Here is a 17701-nt window from a genome sequence, read left to right as displayed (position 1 = left end):
TAACATACATACTTTTGGATAATCCAGTTCAAAGAAGGTTTCCAAGTTGTTGATCAGGTTAGGATCCACACCTTTCAAAGGCTTTAGAAGTGAAACACCAGGAAGCTTGCTATATGGCTGTTTGTCTGTGGCTTTCTTATTGAGGTGGAGGCGTCTGTAATGAGAAGAGCACACAACAACACTTAAGAAAATACCTTAGAGAATGCCATTCAAAATACACTTAGAACTAAGAAAGTTTGGGAGTTAACACTGCAGCAAAAAAAATAGTTTTAGTTGTCGAAAAAACAGCTATTTTTATATCTGATAGTTGATGTGTCAAAGGCAATGCCTAAAAATACCCTTAGTACGACATGTAGGTTAAATTCAACCTTATTCAACCTATTAGACACTTCAGATTAATGCATTTTGCACTACTTTTTTCAAACCACAACAGAAATAAGATTTTTCTTCCTTCCTCCACAGCATCAAAACCCACAGTATTATAACAAGGTGATAATAATAAAAACCAATGTACTATAAATAAGGCAAAGAATTGAAAGGGTCAGGTGCTTTAGGGGTCCTGCTTTAAGTTATGTAAAATTTCGAGCAAGATGAAAGCACAAGGGGAACAGTTGATTCTACTGATCAATTTGTTAACAAACAATTCCAAGAAAATAAGAAGAATCAATTGACTGTATTATAAAAAAATTGTAGAAACTGGACCTCAGGCTGGGCCAGAACATAGATACACTTTTACACACAATTTAAAACAGTTACTAGTATTTCAGCAATGAAGCAGAATTTTTCAGGTTCGAAAGGACCTTTAAGATCATTGAGTCCAACTGTTAACACAGCACTGCAAGTCCACATGTCCCTAAGCGTCACACTGAACATACAAAATAGATTGACAACAATAGCACAACTCACCAACGTGAACATTTAAGCCCACACTCCTGTGTGAATGAATACAAAATTAAATTCCAAAAGCTTGATAGGCCATTATACAATCAAATTTCCATCAGGTAAATATATATACTCAAGTAACTGCAGAAAAAGTATTTGCTGAAACACGAAATTTGCAAGTTAGCATACATACTGCACAACATAGTTCTCTACCATAGTACTAGTAGTCAGATTGAAAGGCTATTTTATTGCAACACGTACCTAATATAAATTCTTAACTTAAACATTCTCCAAGTGAAATTACTGAACTATGAAGGAACTCCAGCAGGAGAAGAAGAAATTCCAGGAGTTCTCTGGAATTTTTTTCTCTGAAATGAGGCAGTGACATTTGGTTCCTAATCAGGCCCTCCCAGCACATTCCTTTTAGGTAGGTTCACAGCTGCACACTCGGGAATAACGTTACAGAGACTAAACAATGGGTCCACTAAAAAGGCAGAAGGACAAAGCAGATGATGTCCTTGTACTGCGGTTGAGCCCAGGTCTGGGCTCTATAGAGGTAAATGGAAATGCCAAGCATTTAAGAGCCCAGGAATGGTCTAGACCAAAGTATGAAAAGCAATAGTTCATATAGCTACCCCAGACAACGATGGCCTTAGCAATATTCACAAAGATGACTGCAAACAAGGCCTTTAGAGCCATTAAAAAGTAGAATCTCAAGAATGTAACTTGGAGTAGGAAGATCAAAAGTAGATACTGCAAGAGCAAAAAACCAAAACCAGACTGCAGCAAGGCACATAGCTTTGTATAGAGGCAAAAGCCTTGATAAACAGGAAATACAAGAAGGAAGTGCCAGAGTAAATGGAAAAAGGTAAGAAAGGAAACATGAAGACAACTTTGAGGAAGGACTGCGATAAAGAAGCAGTAAGTTATAAAACCACAGAATCTTGCAAGGCATCATATTACAAACCATGCTGACATGGTATTACACAGGTGATTGAATTACAGTAGGAAAAGCCTGCAGACTGTGCAAGAGAGGAAAACCTTGCAAAACATGTAGATAAGGCATGCAGCATTATCACAACCTATTCAGCTACGAAGCACTGCACACTCTTGACAGCAAATGGCAAAACTCTCCCTAACATGCTATCTTTAAGTGAGACTCGAGTTCATGTGCTATTCATAACATTGCACACTGCCATTCTGAAAGCACTGTGGCACTGTGACACTAAAGTAAAGTGATTTCCATGCCAGTTATTGCAGTGCTCTGCTAGACTTCATGTACCAGAAGGTAAGTGAACAGTAAACCAGATCATTTTACATAGTAGGTGGCTTCACAGCCCTGCTCAACCTGGCCTTGAACACTTCCAGGGATGGGGCATCCACAGCTTCTCTGGGAAACCTGTGCCAGTATCTCACCACCCTCACAGTAAAGAATTTCTTCCTAATATCTAATCTCAAACTACTCTCTCTCAGTTTGAAGCTGTTACCCCTTCTAAGAAGTCCCTCTCCATCTCTCTTGCAGGTGGTATTCTAGAGAAAACAAAAACCTTGCTATCCTAGACAGACTGCTGGGTACTGAGACATATACCTTTTAGAAGCAGCTGAAAAGACCTCACTCTTTATTCGCTCATTTCAGCCTTCCCTCAGCAGCTACTTTAAGAACTATCCTATTAGAGGGAGATAAGTAAGTCTTGATCAGAAATGTGTAACAGATATTTAAATATTGCAAGACAGCAAAACAAGATGAAGAAAGCACTGATGACATTCCTTGAAGTCTGTGGTTTCACAGGCCATCAAGATAAGATAGCAGATCATTACTTCTGAAAGGGCCTTGTTTTCCTGCTTCTATTTCTGAATTTTTAGTGAGCCGAACCATACCACACAGGTCTTTCTGGAGTGTTGGTCTGCTACGGAATACCAAACACAAGGCCTCAGTATGAACAGCAGAAAGAAGTTGCAAGATTATTCTCCTTCTTTTGGTAACAGAAACATAGAAAGCGTGAACTCCCTACATCTTCCTTACTTTACATATAAATATAAATACATATATATACACTTTCAAAAGTTGGCATTTTCATCCACAGGAAGAAGAAAAAAAATTAAACTTGCTACTGGTATACCACACTGGTCAGTGCATTCAATACAACTGAAAAAGATTGGAGGATTTCAAAAAACGTTGCAGACATTCTCTAAATTGATGAAAGTATTAGCAGCACCCTTTCTTCATAAAGACTAGTATTATCATATTTTAAATTCTATTATATTAATGTAATGGTAAAAAGACAAGTCCACATCAGAAAGCATGGATAACTAACAAATAAGTTTCAGTATCTCACAGCAGTAACTTTTTATCCAGCTATCTGATCATTACAATTAAGTAACCTAAAACACTTTTTATACAGAGAAAGTAATATGTGCATAATAATGTCCTTGTGACAACTGTTTAAGGGATCAGGAGCACAACTAATTTCTCCTCTATACTTCCAGTTGCAAAGAAGGTTGAGAGAAGAAACAGCAAAAGAAGACTGAGCAGTTTAATACCTGGCTCTGTAACTGGTGTCACTGACAGAAATTTGAGTTTCTTGATCATGGGGTTGGTTTATATGACACCATGCCTGCTGTAACAGATGGGGTACCTGCCTCTAAGAGGAAAAAAAATGATTTTTGCATAGGAGTTAGCAGGGCTCACTGAGAGAACTTTGAACGATATTGTCATAGTTCTGATTTTTGCAAGGAATTTTTCTTTCCCTTCACCCTGCCCGTGTGTGTGTGCGCTCTGTATATGGGCCATCAGGTGAACAAAGGAATCGGCTCAATACACTAATGGCCGAGATTAGTCTCCTTGACAACGAAGGGGGAGGAGTTGTGGGGGGCTGGTGTGTGGCTGGAGGGAGATGGGGAGGTGTGGCTGGTGTGTGTGCTGGTGAGGGGAGGACCTGCTGCAAGCTGCAGAGCTGCTTGGTTTCTTCTTTCTTCCTGTCAGAGGGGAGTTTGCTGCTGTTCTCTTCTCAGCTGTTGCTGGCTGCAGGTCCTGCTTAGAACTAATCCTAACCAGCTGAAGTTCGTGAGTTTTCTTCCATTGGGAGAACTTTTTGTTTTATTGTTGGGTTTTTTCCTTCCCCCCTTCCCACCCCCCCCGCCTTTTTCCCAGTGTGGGAAGGGAAGGGGAATTGAGTTTTTTGTTCTTTCTCCGATATACCCTGGGGAGTGTTGTTTTTTTCCCTTTCCTCCAACCCACCTGGTGGCAACCAGGGATCTCACAGCGCCGCCTGGTGACAGGCACTGGACATTACAAGTTCTGCTCCTCCAGTGACCCGACAGCGCCACCTGGTGAATGGTACAGGACATTACAAGTTTTGCATCTCCAGTGACCCGACGGCGCGCCCTGCTGACTGTGGTTGGAACTGCACCAAAGGGTGCATGAAATTGAACTATTTAATTTTCCTTCTGCCGGTTTATCGGTTTGTTCTTGAAGGGGATTATTGGTGGGTATAGGAGTATTGCTTAGTTATTTTACTTGGGTTTTTTCGTGTTCCTGTTAATACACATATACCTTTTAATAAAGGGTTGTTATTTTCCCTTTTCCATAATTTGTTTTCCTTCAATCAAAGCCTCTTAATTTTGGATTCATAATTGCTTAGAAAGAGAAGTTTGGGTCTTTTCCTCCTAATCCATCCTCAGCAAAAGACCCTTGTCTCATTTAAACTGGGACAGATATTTAAAGGGGGAAGGGATAAAACCAGGCTCACTAGAGATAACCCTGGGGGGAGCACATCCATGTTTGAGGGACAGTGTGCTAGCAAGGTCCTTCAGTCTGCCATCTCAGTGGAGTTAAGAGATTGAGATCCACGTGGACACACAGACACAGGGTTCACTGATGTGCTAGAAAACACTAACGTATCTGGAAACTGCACACAGGAAAACCTCTCTCAATAAATGTGGCAGGATTAATTGCCCAATTGAAGTGCATCTACAACAATGCACACAGTATAGGCCTCAAACAGGAGGGGCTGGAAACCATTGTACAGCTGGAAAACTATGACAGTTATCAATTGGAACATGGTGAGATGACACACAACTGGACTGCTACAATGATGGCTTTAGGGGCCAGTCCTGTTTAATATCTGTATTGATGATCTGGACAACAGGACCAAATGCACCTTCAATAAGCTTGTATATGACACTGAGTTGGGTGGGAGCGTTGATCTGCTGGAGAGCAGGAAAGCTCTGGAGAGGGGTCTGGACAGGCTGGATCGATGGGTCAAGGCCAACTGCATGAGGTTCAATAAGGCAAAGTGCCAGGTGGGTGCCCTTGTGTCACAACAACCCCAGGCAGTGCTACAGGCTGGGGGAAGAGTGGCTGGAAAGCTGCCCAGCAGAAAGGACCTGGGAGTGCTGCTGGACAATCGGCTGAACAGGAGACAGCACTGGGACCAGGTGGCCAAGGTGGCCAATGGCATTCTGGCCTGGATCAGCAATAGTGTGGCCAGCAGGACCAAGGAAGAGATTGTCCCCCTGTACTTGGCACTGGTGAGGTCACATCTCAAATCCTGTGCCCAGTTTTGGATTCCTCACAGCTCTCTACAGCTACCTGAAAGGAGGTTGTAGCAAGGTGGGTCAGTCTCTGCTCTCAAGTGACAAGATAAGAGGAAATGGCCTTAAATTGTGCCAAGGGAGGTTCAGGTTGAATATTAGGAAAAATTTATTCACCAGAAGAGTTACTAAGCACTGGAACATGATGCCCAAAGAAGTGGTAGGGTCACCAAATCTGTAGATAGTTAAAAAATGTCTCAATGTGACACTTATGGACATGGTTTAGTGTTAGGTTAACAGCTGGACTTGATGATCTTAGCTTTTCCAACTTAGACTAAGATTTTTTTTTACTAGATATTATATAATATATATCAATATCATTATATTTCATATAATAAATATGTATGTGAAGGGTTTCACCTGCCTGTGAAGGTGGGAGAGATGGAGTCTATACAAGCAGCCATTATCATAGCTCTGGTCCACCCCACCAGGAAGCAGAACTGGACACTTGTGCATGGAGACAGAGAAACACAGCTAAGGCTGAATAACACACTGTTATCAAGTACTTATTTCTTATACTTTTATACCCAGATTTAAGCATGCAGGCATACTACCGTTGCATTAGTAGGTCTACTACACTCCTCTTTATGGACCTCCTAGACTTCAGAGATTCAAAAAACGGAACACAGGTCAAACAAAAAACAATGACCACGGGTCTATTAGTATATGAAGAGAGTTATTCCTAAACCAAGAATTAAACACCTTGATCTTGTTTTCAGCCTTTTTTCCCCTTGAGTGGAGCTTTATAACGCAGCTGAACCAGTTTAACTACAGGCTACTGCTCCAAGGCACTCCTTCTTTCCTCCTTTCCCCTCCTCTGAGATGTCCTGTGCTTCTCATTGGTGCTGACATTAGTCTAATCCCACAGTAAATTAGATGAGATACATAAACCACCACAAAAGTATTACCACACATGTAATGTTAACATGTCATCAGTTTAATCTAGCTAGTTTCAAAGGATGCAGCAAGATGATCATTCCCCCCCCCCCAAAAAAAAAAAAAAAATCTTTCTCCTGTGCTGCCATCAATATCAGCCAAACAAGATATCTTGTCAGTACTGTTGCCCATACAATCCTGCTTCAATTCATTCACAAAGCTGAGCTGACCATAGATTTAGATCAGGTCCCTGAAAAGTATTTCACAACCAACTATGCATCACAGTTTTCCTTCACAGCATGCATTCCCTTATAGCTTGCTCCTTGCCCCTATTTGCTTGCCAGAAACAGTTAACTAAAGTTAATAAGTAACAAAACACTACCAGCATGCACAAGTGACTCAAAGTAATACTAAATGAATGCCACCCTGATCCCTGCCTTGACTGAAGGAAGACATCAGCCCACAGAGCTGGTCCCAGGCAAGGACACCTTTGCATGGCTGCTGGCCTGGGTCAAACCATTGCATCAGTCACCCAGAGTGCTTTCAGGCAGGCAGTCTTTCCCATCCTCCACTCTTGTCACCTACTTACATTCAATTCAGCAGCCACATGGACACAGGGCAAGTCAATCCACTCACTCAGCAAACTAATAGTTACACAACTGTCAGATCCAACAACAGGGAGGAGCAGAAACAAACAGGTGTGGACAACAGGAAAGAACTTAAGAGGATACCCTGATGTAAGTAAAAACAATTAACGTGTCACTTCGCCTTGATAAAATACTCAGAGATAGAGGGAAGTAGGCAAGTCTGAAAGAAGTACACGAAAGGTAAGATTCAGGTGTGCACTTTGTAGTAGAGACTTCTTATGGCTGTCTGCCAGCAGAGAAACAGTCATAAGTTTGTGTATGCCTGCAAAACCACTGAAAACAAAAAAATGTAACCCTATCCCTTGCATACTAGGAGTTTACATTGAAAAGCACACTGCAATTGGGTACTGCTTTATCACATTCACAGATGAATGTACACAGCAGATTAAACATTTCTTATGCTTCGCACATATTTTCTCCTGTACTACACATCCCCCCATATGAAAAAGAAAAGAAAAGGACCTTAAAATGTAATGCACTGAAATCAGTGGGTAGTGGAGAGAAAGGGCAATGACTGGGGAGGGGGGGAAAGGAAACTTAAGCCCCAAAACAGCTGCCATTTTTTCCACCCAAAAAAAAAAAAAAAAAAAAAATCAAATCAAAGGTCTTGAGCAGAAGCTAATCAAGAAAGGACCCAGATTGTGATCATTGTTATTTTTCAGAAGGTCACTGTTCTCGAAAACCAAACACCAATTTGCTCTTTCAGTTTTGGAAAGTAATAGTTCGATCAGTTGCTAGTAACAAAGACAAACAAAATTATACAATGCAGAACAAATTTTATCTAGTGCTATTCACCGTTTCCAATATAAAATCTCAATACACAACTGAAATTCTTTAACCAGCATTTTCCAAATGTTATCACAAAGTCACGTTCAGTAGACGTAATCCGTAACTTGATATACAGTTTTTTCTAAAAGGGGGCGAGTGGGAAGAGGGGGGAGATGGGGGAGTTAAAAATGCTTTCAAACACATTTTACAGTTTTAAGTGGAAGAAAAGAAACCCTTGTATCTTTCAGGAATAAGAACAACACTACATAACTCAAAACCAGCGAACACTTCCTCTCCTACTCCCCTCCCTGCCCCCACACCTGCACGATAAAAGTTAAAACAAACAGGCTCCCATACAATAGGCTGTGGTTAAACTTGAAGTAACGGGAACCCTTTCACTGACCAAATCCTAGACAGTTTACAATTCAGCAAGCTGAAATGTAGTGGGCTTAACAAAAACACAGCAAGTTGCCTATAACACATCCATTACGGATCATACTAAGCATTAAAATGAACACACCGTTTTTCCTTGTAGTCTATCTGCAGTCTGCCACCAAAACAGCAATTCATTCCCTGTTTCTGCTTTCCCCCACCCTCAGCCCACTGGTGGCTGTAAAACAGTCAGTACCACAACATAAACTGGATCAGGCTGCTGATCAAACAGGGAACTATCCCACAGAAAAAGCTAGCTTGCTGATCTGAGTCACCACATAGCCACATGCTCACTAAAGGCAGATTAGAACAGCAGAAACATTTAGAAAGCTGTAGCAGTAGGAAGTGGATTTGGATTATCCCTTTGAGACCAAATCAGGAGTCTCTAAGGCAAAGAAACAGAAACCCGTTTTGATACAGACTCCTTGCAACAAATTGTGCAACTTCAGAGAACTGTATCCAGCAAAATTTGTGTTTTGTTTATGAAAGCATCTCCAGTGGATGGATGGCTGTAACTCTGGGTCAGATAAACTGACCACCACAGAAAAGCTTTTAGTACAGGATCAGCCCATCAGTGTTAAGTATGGGATCTTCTAAAACACGAAACTTTAAACTATTGTATTGTGAGACTATTCAAATTGGTTTTCTGACTTTTATTTTAAAAATCTGTTAACATTAAAATACCTCAGATCCAATTATTTCATAAGGTAAAAGTTTAAATGACAACATAATTTGCTAAACATTAGATAATATGCTTCCTACAGACCCCAGGCTGCTCCTTACTGCTTGTTTTGTGCCAAAGATTCCTGCCACACAAATGTTTCCCGGTTTTTCTGCCTAAAAGATTCCAAAATAGTTAACTGCCAGAATTATGTTAACGGCTAAGCAGAAACTATATTATCAAATCATAAAGCAGATACCATGCCAACACTTTTTCTTTATTATAAGTGTATGACAGGCCAATTTTTATTTCATTAACTCATCAGCAATTGTTTCTGGAGTACAAGACAGGATACCACTGAAAAAGACGCTCAAATACCAATTCACACAGGTTTGAACACACAGTCCTGGGCCCTATTAATCCCAGCTACAGTAACAGAAAAGCTGTAAACCTTGTCTGGACTACATAGTAGTCAATGAGATAGTGTCAGTGCCCTCGTGCTGCAAATGTCTTGGAAAGCTTGAATAAATCTCCTGTAAGAAACATCAGAAATTGAAGAAAGCAATTATTAAACACAACAACAACCCAAACTTTGAAAGAAAATGCTAAGTTAAAGTACTGCCTCTACACTTCAAATCATGTTTGACAGCATTTCAGAAGGGTAATGTTTTTCTGGGTTTTTTAAATACCTAATAGATACAAACCAGAAAAACTGTTTTTTAATCTAAATTTTATCTAAAGAAACCCAAAAAATTTGGCTTGCAGACTCTCAGAAAAATAGAAAAATTCACCTCTCTCACCACTACACAATCTGCACAAAACAATCTGCTTGGAAATGCTGTTATGAAACATATGTATCGCCTCTGTTAAAAATGCTTAAAAGGAACTGTGATGTAACATAATTTTGATACATATCATTAGTATTTCAAAAGGTTAAGAGGCACAACTCTTGACAATGTATTTCATTCATCCACTGTACCACCTCATATTATGCAGTCAATATCATGGGCAGGGGAAGAAGGAACAGTAAAACATCTCACAGATTCCTGCAGTCTAAAAATTTTGTCTACTTCCCCCTCTCCCCTCATCCATCACAAAGATCTGCAATGCTTTTAACCCTCAAAGAATTTTTGCAGAAAGATACTGCTAATCAGGTTATGAGTTTGCTCCATTCCCTGTTCCACATATACAAGATCAAAGACAACAACCTGTTGTTAGTGTCACCAACATTTTAGATCATTCTTGTCATCAGCTACGTAACTGGGAAAACTATTTACCTTGAGGTAGACAACCTGCATGAAAAATTTCAGTGTAAGTAGTTCAAGTTGAATAAAGGTTCAACTAAGTCACACACCCAAGAACAGACATGCCATTCCACATATGCTAGACATCTTCCAGACAATTCCTGGAGAAGCTCCAGTACCATCACTTTGCAGTTTTCTGCTTAAGTGATTATCAACAGGAGGGAAGGGTACCTCTAATCACATAGATGAGTCTTTGTATTATCTCCAAAGTCTATCAGAATGTTGGTTCACTTATGCCTGGTAACACTTGACAGTAACAGGAGAGGTCTGTGAAGATTGCCTTTTAAATTAAATCTACACTACAACCTACCTGGCTCTTATCTGTAATAAGATGTCTCTAAAGCACAAACCACAGAAAAGGCAACCCTGTGATGGCAATGTGGGTAAATACTGCTGCTCTTAACAGCTACCTTACCCAATCTATTGCCAGACACTATGAAGTATAAGACAGTCCAAGGGAGGAGACAGTCCCACCAACAAACAAAAAGGGTGAAATGAGATTACAAATGAGATGACAAAGAGAAGTAGAGAGATCAGAGAACAAAGCAGGGTAATTCTGGACACAAACCACAGACTGAGGAGGAAGAAGGAGTCAAAGATTTAAAAAAACCCAGTTGACAAGACAAGCAAACCAGACCAAAAGAAATAAAATTATTTTCTTACAAATGGTTATTATCAGTATACAATAATAGATTATTAACTAAAATATCAAAATGACCTTGCAGGAAAAAAAAAAAAAAGCAGAGGTCAAACATAGGCTATGTGGGAGTTTTGTTTAGGTTTGGAAGCCATGTTTAAAAAGTTTTTCAATGTTGCAGGAACCTTGAGTACCTCAGGGAACTTAAATTTTATGCAACCGTGCAAGCTGAATTTCCTCCTTGTGTCCATACACATTACACTAAGGCTATTAATTACTGCTAGTTATATTTGGGTGTTTTATTACATCTATGTGTTCCTGGAAGTCTTGTATTTCACTCAGCAGACAAGGCACAACAGGCCCAGTTACACCCAAATGCCACATAAATGCAGAATTCATTATTTCTTCATTGACTACTGTAACTAAAAGCTTTTTAAAATAATTTGTCTAAATCCAGCAGTATCAATTTGTCTAAAACCAGTTTATCAATTAAGTGACACACACTACCCTTCGCACTTACACCTGGGAACCAAGACAATGAGGAGCCTCAGCATCAACTGACTGTGGCTGCCTTAAAGTGATTTCCATTAAGTGCTATAATTAGAATTGCCACCAACAACTGGTACAAGAACAACGGAGACTCAAAGCCAGAACATGACTTCACAGGAGTTCAGGTTTTTTGAAAAATAAAGCAGCAAAAACAAATAAATAGTTACTAAACATTATCTAATGTTTGTTTTAGTTACCAAACATTACCTAATGTCTTTAGTATCTTTGTTGACAATCTGGACAAGAGGATCAAGTGCACCCTCAGTAAGTTTGCAGATGACACTAAGTTGGGTGGGAGTGTTGATCTGCTGGAGAGCAGGAAGGCTCTGGAGAGGGATCTGGATTGATGGACTGAGGCCAACTGTATGAGGTTCAACAAGGCAAAGTGCCAAGTCCTTCACTTGGGTCATAACAACCCCAGGCAGTGCTACAGGTTGGGGGAAGAGTGGCTGGAGAGCTGCCCAGCAGAAAAGGACCTGGGAGTGCTGCTGAACAATCGGCTGAACAGGAGACAGCACTGGGACCAGGTGGCCAATAGCATCCTGGCCTGCATCAGGATGTCTGGATGTGTATGAACAGTGTGGCCAGCAGGACCAAGGAAGAGGTTGTCCCCCTGTACTTGGCACTGGTGAGGCCACACCTCAAATTCTGTGCCCAGTTTTGGGCCCCTCACAGCAAGAAAGACACTGAGGTGCTGCAGCATGTCCAGAGAAGAACAATGAAGCTGGTGAAGGGTTTGGAGCACAAGTCTTGTGAAGGAGTAGCTGAGGGAGCTAGTGTTGTTTAGCCTAGAGAAGAGGAGGCTCAGGGGAGATCTTACTGCTCTCTATAGCTACCAGAAAGGAGGTTATAGACAGATGGGAGTCGGTCTCTTCTCCCAAGTAACTAGCAATATGACAAGAAGAAATGGCCTCATGCTGTGCCAGGGGAGCTTCAGGCTGGACACCACAAAGAATTTCTTCATGGAAAAGGTTTTCAAGATTTGGAATGGGCTGCCTAGGGAAGTGGTGGAGTCACCATTCCTGGAAGTGTTCAAGAACTGGATGTGGCACTTTGTGATAAGGTTTAATTGACAAGGTAGTCAAAGGCTGGACTCAGTGACCTTGGTTTTTCTAACCTAAATGTTTCTGTGATTGAAATCCATTCAAAGTAAGGAAAGGTAGCAGGGGAAAGAGGTGGCAAGAATCAGATTTTGCAAATGCATTACAGAAGGACAGGCACTCTTCCTCAGTTGAACATTAGATATCCAAACACTGTAACTTTTAAAGCCATTACAGCCCAAGCAAAAGAAATGCTGTCTTGACCTTAAGGTTGACAACTGCCGATAGCATTTCAAGACAAATAAGCTTACTTTCATGAATAACCCCATTTATCTACTTAATCTGCACATGTTCTAAGTGTCTTGCTAAACTGAACATCTTAAATACCAATGGGGAACCACAGCAGGATGACTGTCTAGTCCACAACAGCTTCACTGACAACATTATCTTCACTGTTACAACACTGTCGTAGTACTCCAGTGGCAGAGATCAGCTCTTCCAGCTCACCAGTTCTGCAGGGCTAGGCACAGTACAGACTGAGTACAAGCAACCCCTACCGTGGTGACTTGAAAAAAAACCAAAACAACAATGTTGTCCATAAAGAGAAAACAGAAAGACTAATTAGTTTCAACTTTCCTCTTGGCTTCCTCTAGCAGGTACGATGTAAGTATTTTTCAGTACATGACCAGTACCACGTAATTCTATTCTAATACTGCATCCTCCCACTGACATCAAAAGAAGTTTCTATAAGTGAAAACATCTTCATACCTCAGGGGTCTAAGAAAGAGTGCAGTGTGCTGTGCCTGCTATCCAGGACAGAACTAGTCTCTGTGAGATGAGGGGCACTGGTAACAATGTCCAGACGCCAGAGTTTTCATGTCATAGCACTAACAATCATCATCTATCTGGGGTCCTTTCCCCAGAAACATGTCCCATCATCCGAAGCAGAGTTGATCACCTGCTTCTGCTAATTCCTTTCACAGAGGTACCTTGCTTGCAGGACCAGGGTATTCCTCCATGTACAATTCCATCAGAAAACCCCACAGTCCTCCTCCCTTGCACAGGGTAATGCTAACAAGTGCCACAGGCTCCAAAATCACCAGAGTAGTGCTCTCTCTAGACATCAGCTATATCCCATCAGCTCCAGTTGCCCAGTACCACCACAGCCACTGCAAGGACAGCTCCCTGGAATGTTTTAGGTGTCCAGTGTTTCTTTATTACTTCAAAGGCCAGCTGCATGGTCATACTACAGGAAGCTGTGGTCCTGTTTCCTCAAATCACTGTAACTGAGGCAGCTCCTCCACAACCTCCTGCCAACTCAGCACAAATTTCAATTTGGTCACTTCAGTGCTACCAGCTGTTCACCTCCAACCATGGGTCACCTTTCCACACCGAACATTAAATACCCCTGTTACCATCAGCCCATTACTCTGTCAAAGAGCTTCTGGCTCTAGCCCTGCTGAGACAGTAACTCCAGAGTCCCACCGGAACCACACTTTTCTCCAGGGGTCTCAGAGGCTGAAACTGGATCACCCCAGTTTTTACCATCCCCTTCACAATGGGCAAGTTTTCCACCTGTTAACACATAATCTGCATTAACTCCCCATACACAATACATACATTCATAAGACAAGTTCCCGTTAACACAAAACACAACCCTGTTTAGGTTTCACATGACTGCAAATACTCCAAACCCAGGTCCAACTGCTGCCCGCATTCCACACCAATTTACTGCCACAGGCAAAACTGCCTCAACTCAGGCAATTCTACTCAAATTATTGGCAATTAATGGGCAACTAATTACCAATGTGGGTATTGAGAGACAAAAAAGACAAGCAACTTAACTTTGAGGGAAGTACTTTTTGTCTTCCTTCCCAAGGCTCTGCTTCAGTCAGAGACATTTCCTCCCCTCTTTTCTATCCCAACTGGTCTTTTGCAGTTTCTTAGATTCAGTCCCTCTCCCGCCCTTCAGCAACACAACACAGGAGGCAAAGGTCAGCATGTAAAGGTTTTTCTGCCATGCCTTGCTTCTCATTTATTTTCCTCCACTGCTGGTTGTGTCCTAACTGTTACTCTGCTCTAGCAGGTTTAGCTGCTCAGGAGACTGGCTACAGGTTCCAATCCCTTTGGCTGAGTGTCTGCTCCAGTACAGGCCAGCCACTGACAGTAGTCTCCTCACGGGTGAGTCATCCACAGGCTGCAGTTCCGGAGGGTGGGTTGCTTGACAGGTCAAAGTCCCTTCAAGGGTATCTTACATACAGCCCAGAGCGCATTCAGGAAGGTCCCTCCTCCAGTGTGCCGCCTCCACAAGAAGCAGTACCTTTGAAGGGGTAGCTCCGGTGGAACTGATGGCCCAAAAGTGTACCCTTCTCTCTGGTTCTCCCCTGTTCTTTCTTATCATGTCTCTTAGCATATCTCATCCTTCTCCCTCCTGTTTACCCTCTCGCATGTCTTCCCCTATATCCCCATTTGCATCTCCTGCCCCTTACAGCTGTCACTCTTTCTTAAAGATTTATGAGCAGCAGAACTACAAAGGTTCACCTGAAAGGTTGAGGTTTTAACATGCAATGGACTGTTTTAATCAAAGCTGTGCAAAATCAGCTGTGTCCACAGCAGTCCATGGTTTCATCTCCCATTATGCACTCTTTCTGCTCCCCAGTACTGAAATCCTGCCATCCAAGACAACCCATAGAGGTAGATTTCAAGAAAGAAGTTAATTATCAAAGTGAATATAAGATCTAAGGGTAACTCAATTAGAGTAGAAAAAAATTATTAGATCTTATTAGATTTCACATAAAATAAACAAAAAAAACCACAAACAAACAAACAAAGAAAAAACCCAAATCAAACCATAGGGCAACTAAGACCAAGGGCAAAACAAGCAAATCTCTGGTATCCACAAATGCAACTCTGGAAATATGGACTGGATGAGTGAACAGTGAGGAGGACTGAGAACTGCCTGAACAGGAGATCATAGAGGGTAATAATCAGTGGCACAGGATTTATTTTGAGGCCTATCAGTAGTGGTGTCCCCCAAGGTTCAATACTGGGCCTAGTATTGTTGAACTTATTCATCAGTGCTTTGAATGAAGGGGCAGATGCCTCCTCAGCAAGTTCACTGATAACACAAAGCTGGGAGGAGTGGCCGATACCTCAGAGGCCTGTGCAGCCCTTCAGAGGGACCTTGACAGATTAGAGAGACAGACAGAGAAAAACAGTCTAAAATTCAACAAAGGCAAGTGCAGGGTCCTTACCTGGGGAAGAATAACCCCAGGCACCAGCACAGGCTGGGGACTGACCTGCTGGAAAGCAGCTCTGTGGAGAAAGACCTGGGGATCCTCACGGACAACAAGGTGTCCATGAAGCAGCAGCGTGTCCTTGTGGCAGTGCAGGCCAACAGTATCCTGGAGTGCATTAGGAAAAGCATTGCCAGCAGATTGAGGGAGGCCATCCTGCCCCTGTACTCAGCCCTGGTGAGGCCTCACCTGTCTGTGTCCAGTTCTGGACTTCTTAGTACACGAGAGATATGGAGTTCCTGAAGCAGGTCCAGTGGAGGGCAACAAAGATGATTAAGGGACTGGAGCATCTCTCTTATAAGGGAAGGCTGAGGGAACTGGGCCTCTTCAGTCTCAAGAGGAGACAACTGAGATGGGACCTCATTAGTGTCTCTAAGTATCTGCACCAAGGATGTCGAGGATGAAGCCAGGCTCCTCTTGGTGGAGCCAAGTGACAGGATGAGAAGCAATGGCCTGAAACTGATGCAAAGGAAGTTCCACCTGAACATGAGGAAGAACTTCTTTACTGTGGGGGTGACCAAGCACTAGAACAGGTTGCCCAGAGAGGCTGTGGAGGCTCCCTCACTGGAGATATTCAAGAACTGTCTGGACACAGCCCTGTGCCATGTGCTCTGGGATGACCCTGCTTGAGCAGGGAGGTTGGACCAGACTGATATACTGTGGTCCCTTCCACCCATAGCTATTCTGTGAGACTGGCTTTCAACAATGGCTGAGATTTATCACAGATACCTATCAGATGCAGGGGAACAGCAAGAAAAGAGAATAGATAAGCACAAGCAAAGTAAACCGAAATTCAGGTATTTTCTAATCCTAGGAGTGATGCAAGAGCGGCCTTTTGCTTAAGAGAGCAAAACATGACCTTCTACAAAAAGAAATGCCTTCCTAATCCTTTCCTCACATGCCCAAAAGCCAATGCCTCTTCTAGGTTCTATCTGCTTTGTTTGTCAGTCAAAAATGCAAACCCTGTTCACAAACTCTAAAAGAATTTCTACTTGCACTTATCCAAGAAGGGTCTAATACACTATATATACTTGTTTTTATTAGTACTACCATCATTTCTCAATAGAAAAAAAGCAGCTGAAATGGCTAAAATTTTGTCTCCCTAGCAGAGGATACTGTACTCCTTCAGTTGTTCCGCTGTACAGTCATTGCACAATCAAACATCACACATTTTGTAAGTGCTGTGCACGCTGGTCTCCCACCATCACCGGAAAAGCCTCGCTGTACAGGTGTACCGGCACACAACAAAACCCAAGCCTTCCCAACCAGCGCTGAAGGCAAACAAGCAAAGATCACAGCTCAGAGCAGGAGGCAGAAACCCACAGAGGGCGGTTTTTACCCGAAGAGCGATAGCACGAACCCAGCTGTGCGCTGAGGACGGCGGCGCGACTCCCGGGTCTCCCGGTGGGGGCCGCAGGACGCGGCCGGTGGGCGCTGCGGCTCCGGGTTGGGAGATCCCGGCGGGCCCGGTGCTGACAACCGGGGAAAGAGGAGCCTCCGGCCGCGGGGGAGGCGGTGCGGCGGCAGCGGACGGGCCCCGCTGCCCGGGCGCGACGGCGGGTGGGTGACGGAACAACGCGGCGCCATCCCCCCGCACCCCGGCGCTTACGTGTAGATGATGGACATGAAGTGCATGAGCCACAGCACGACGAAGAGGATGAGCCCGAAGATGGCGAGTCCCTCCAGGGCCAGAGCCAGCACCGCCATCCCTGGGGGGCGGGGGGCCAGGCAGAGCCGGCGGCGGAGCGGAGCGAGGCGGGGAGGAGCGGAGCGGCTCGGGGGGCTCGTGGGCGTGCGGGGCGGCGGTTGCCGCGGGCGGGCTCTCGGGAGGCTCCGGAGGCGCCGCTGCTGCTCCGCACCAGCTCCCGCGCGGCTGCCGCACCAGGAGCCGCCGCCGCCTTTCTGTCAGCGCAGGAGGCGGGGCGGGCGGGCACATCCGTTACAGGCCCGGCCCCCCGCCCGCCGCCGCCGCCGCCGCCGCCGCCTGACCTTGGGTCCGTCCCCCTCGGGCCGCCG

The 17701-nt window shown here is 43.4% G+C and overlaps 1 protein-coding gene across 1 annotated transcript in view; it reads right to left on the bottom strand.

The window, feature by feature from the left end:
* UGCG (UDP-glucose ceramide glucosyltransferase) overlaps nt 1-17403 on the bottom strand; it is a 29937-nt gene extending 12534 nt beyond the window's left edge. The window contains exons 1-2 of the mRNA XM_050329356.1: nt 17295-17403; nt 13-154 (exon numbers count right to left, since the gene is read on the bottom strand). Of these exons, the coding sequence (XP_050185313.1) occupies nt 13-154; nt 17295-17392 (240 nt within the window). The 5' untranslated portion in view covers nt 17393-17403. The remainder of the gene's footprint in view (nt 1-12; nt 155-17294) is intronic.
* Nucleotides 17404-17701: the final 298 nt, after the last annotated feature.

Source organism: Myiozetetes cayanensis, unplaced genomic scaffold, assembly GCF_022539395.1.
Source record: "Myiozetetes cayanensis isolate MyiCay16 unplaced genomic scaffold, myiCay2020 scf4, whole genome shotgun sequence".
NCBI classification, from domain to species: Eukaryota; Metazoa; Chordata; class Aves; order Passeriformes; family Tyrannidae; genus Myiozetetes; species Myiozetetes cayanensis.
Note: the sequence above shows the minus strand (reverse complement) of the source record. Positions and strands in the feature narration are given on the sequence as shown.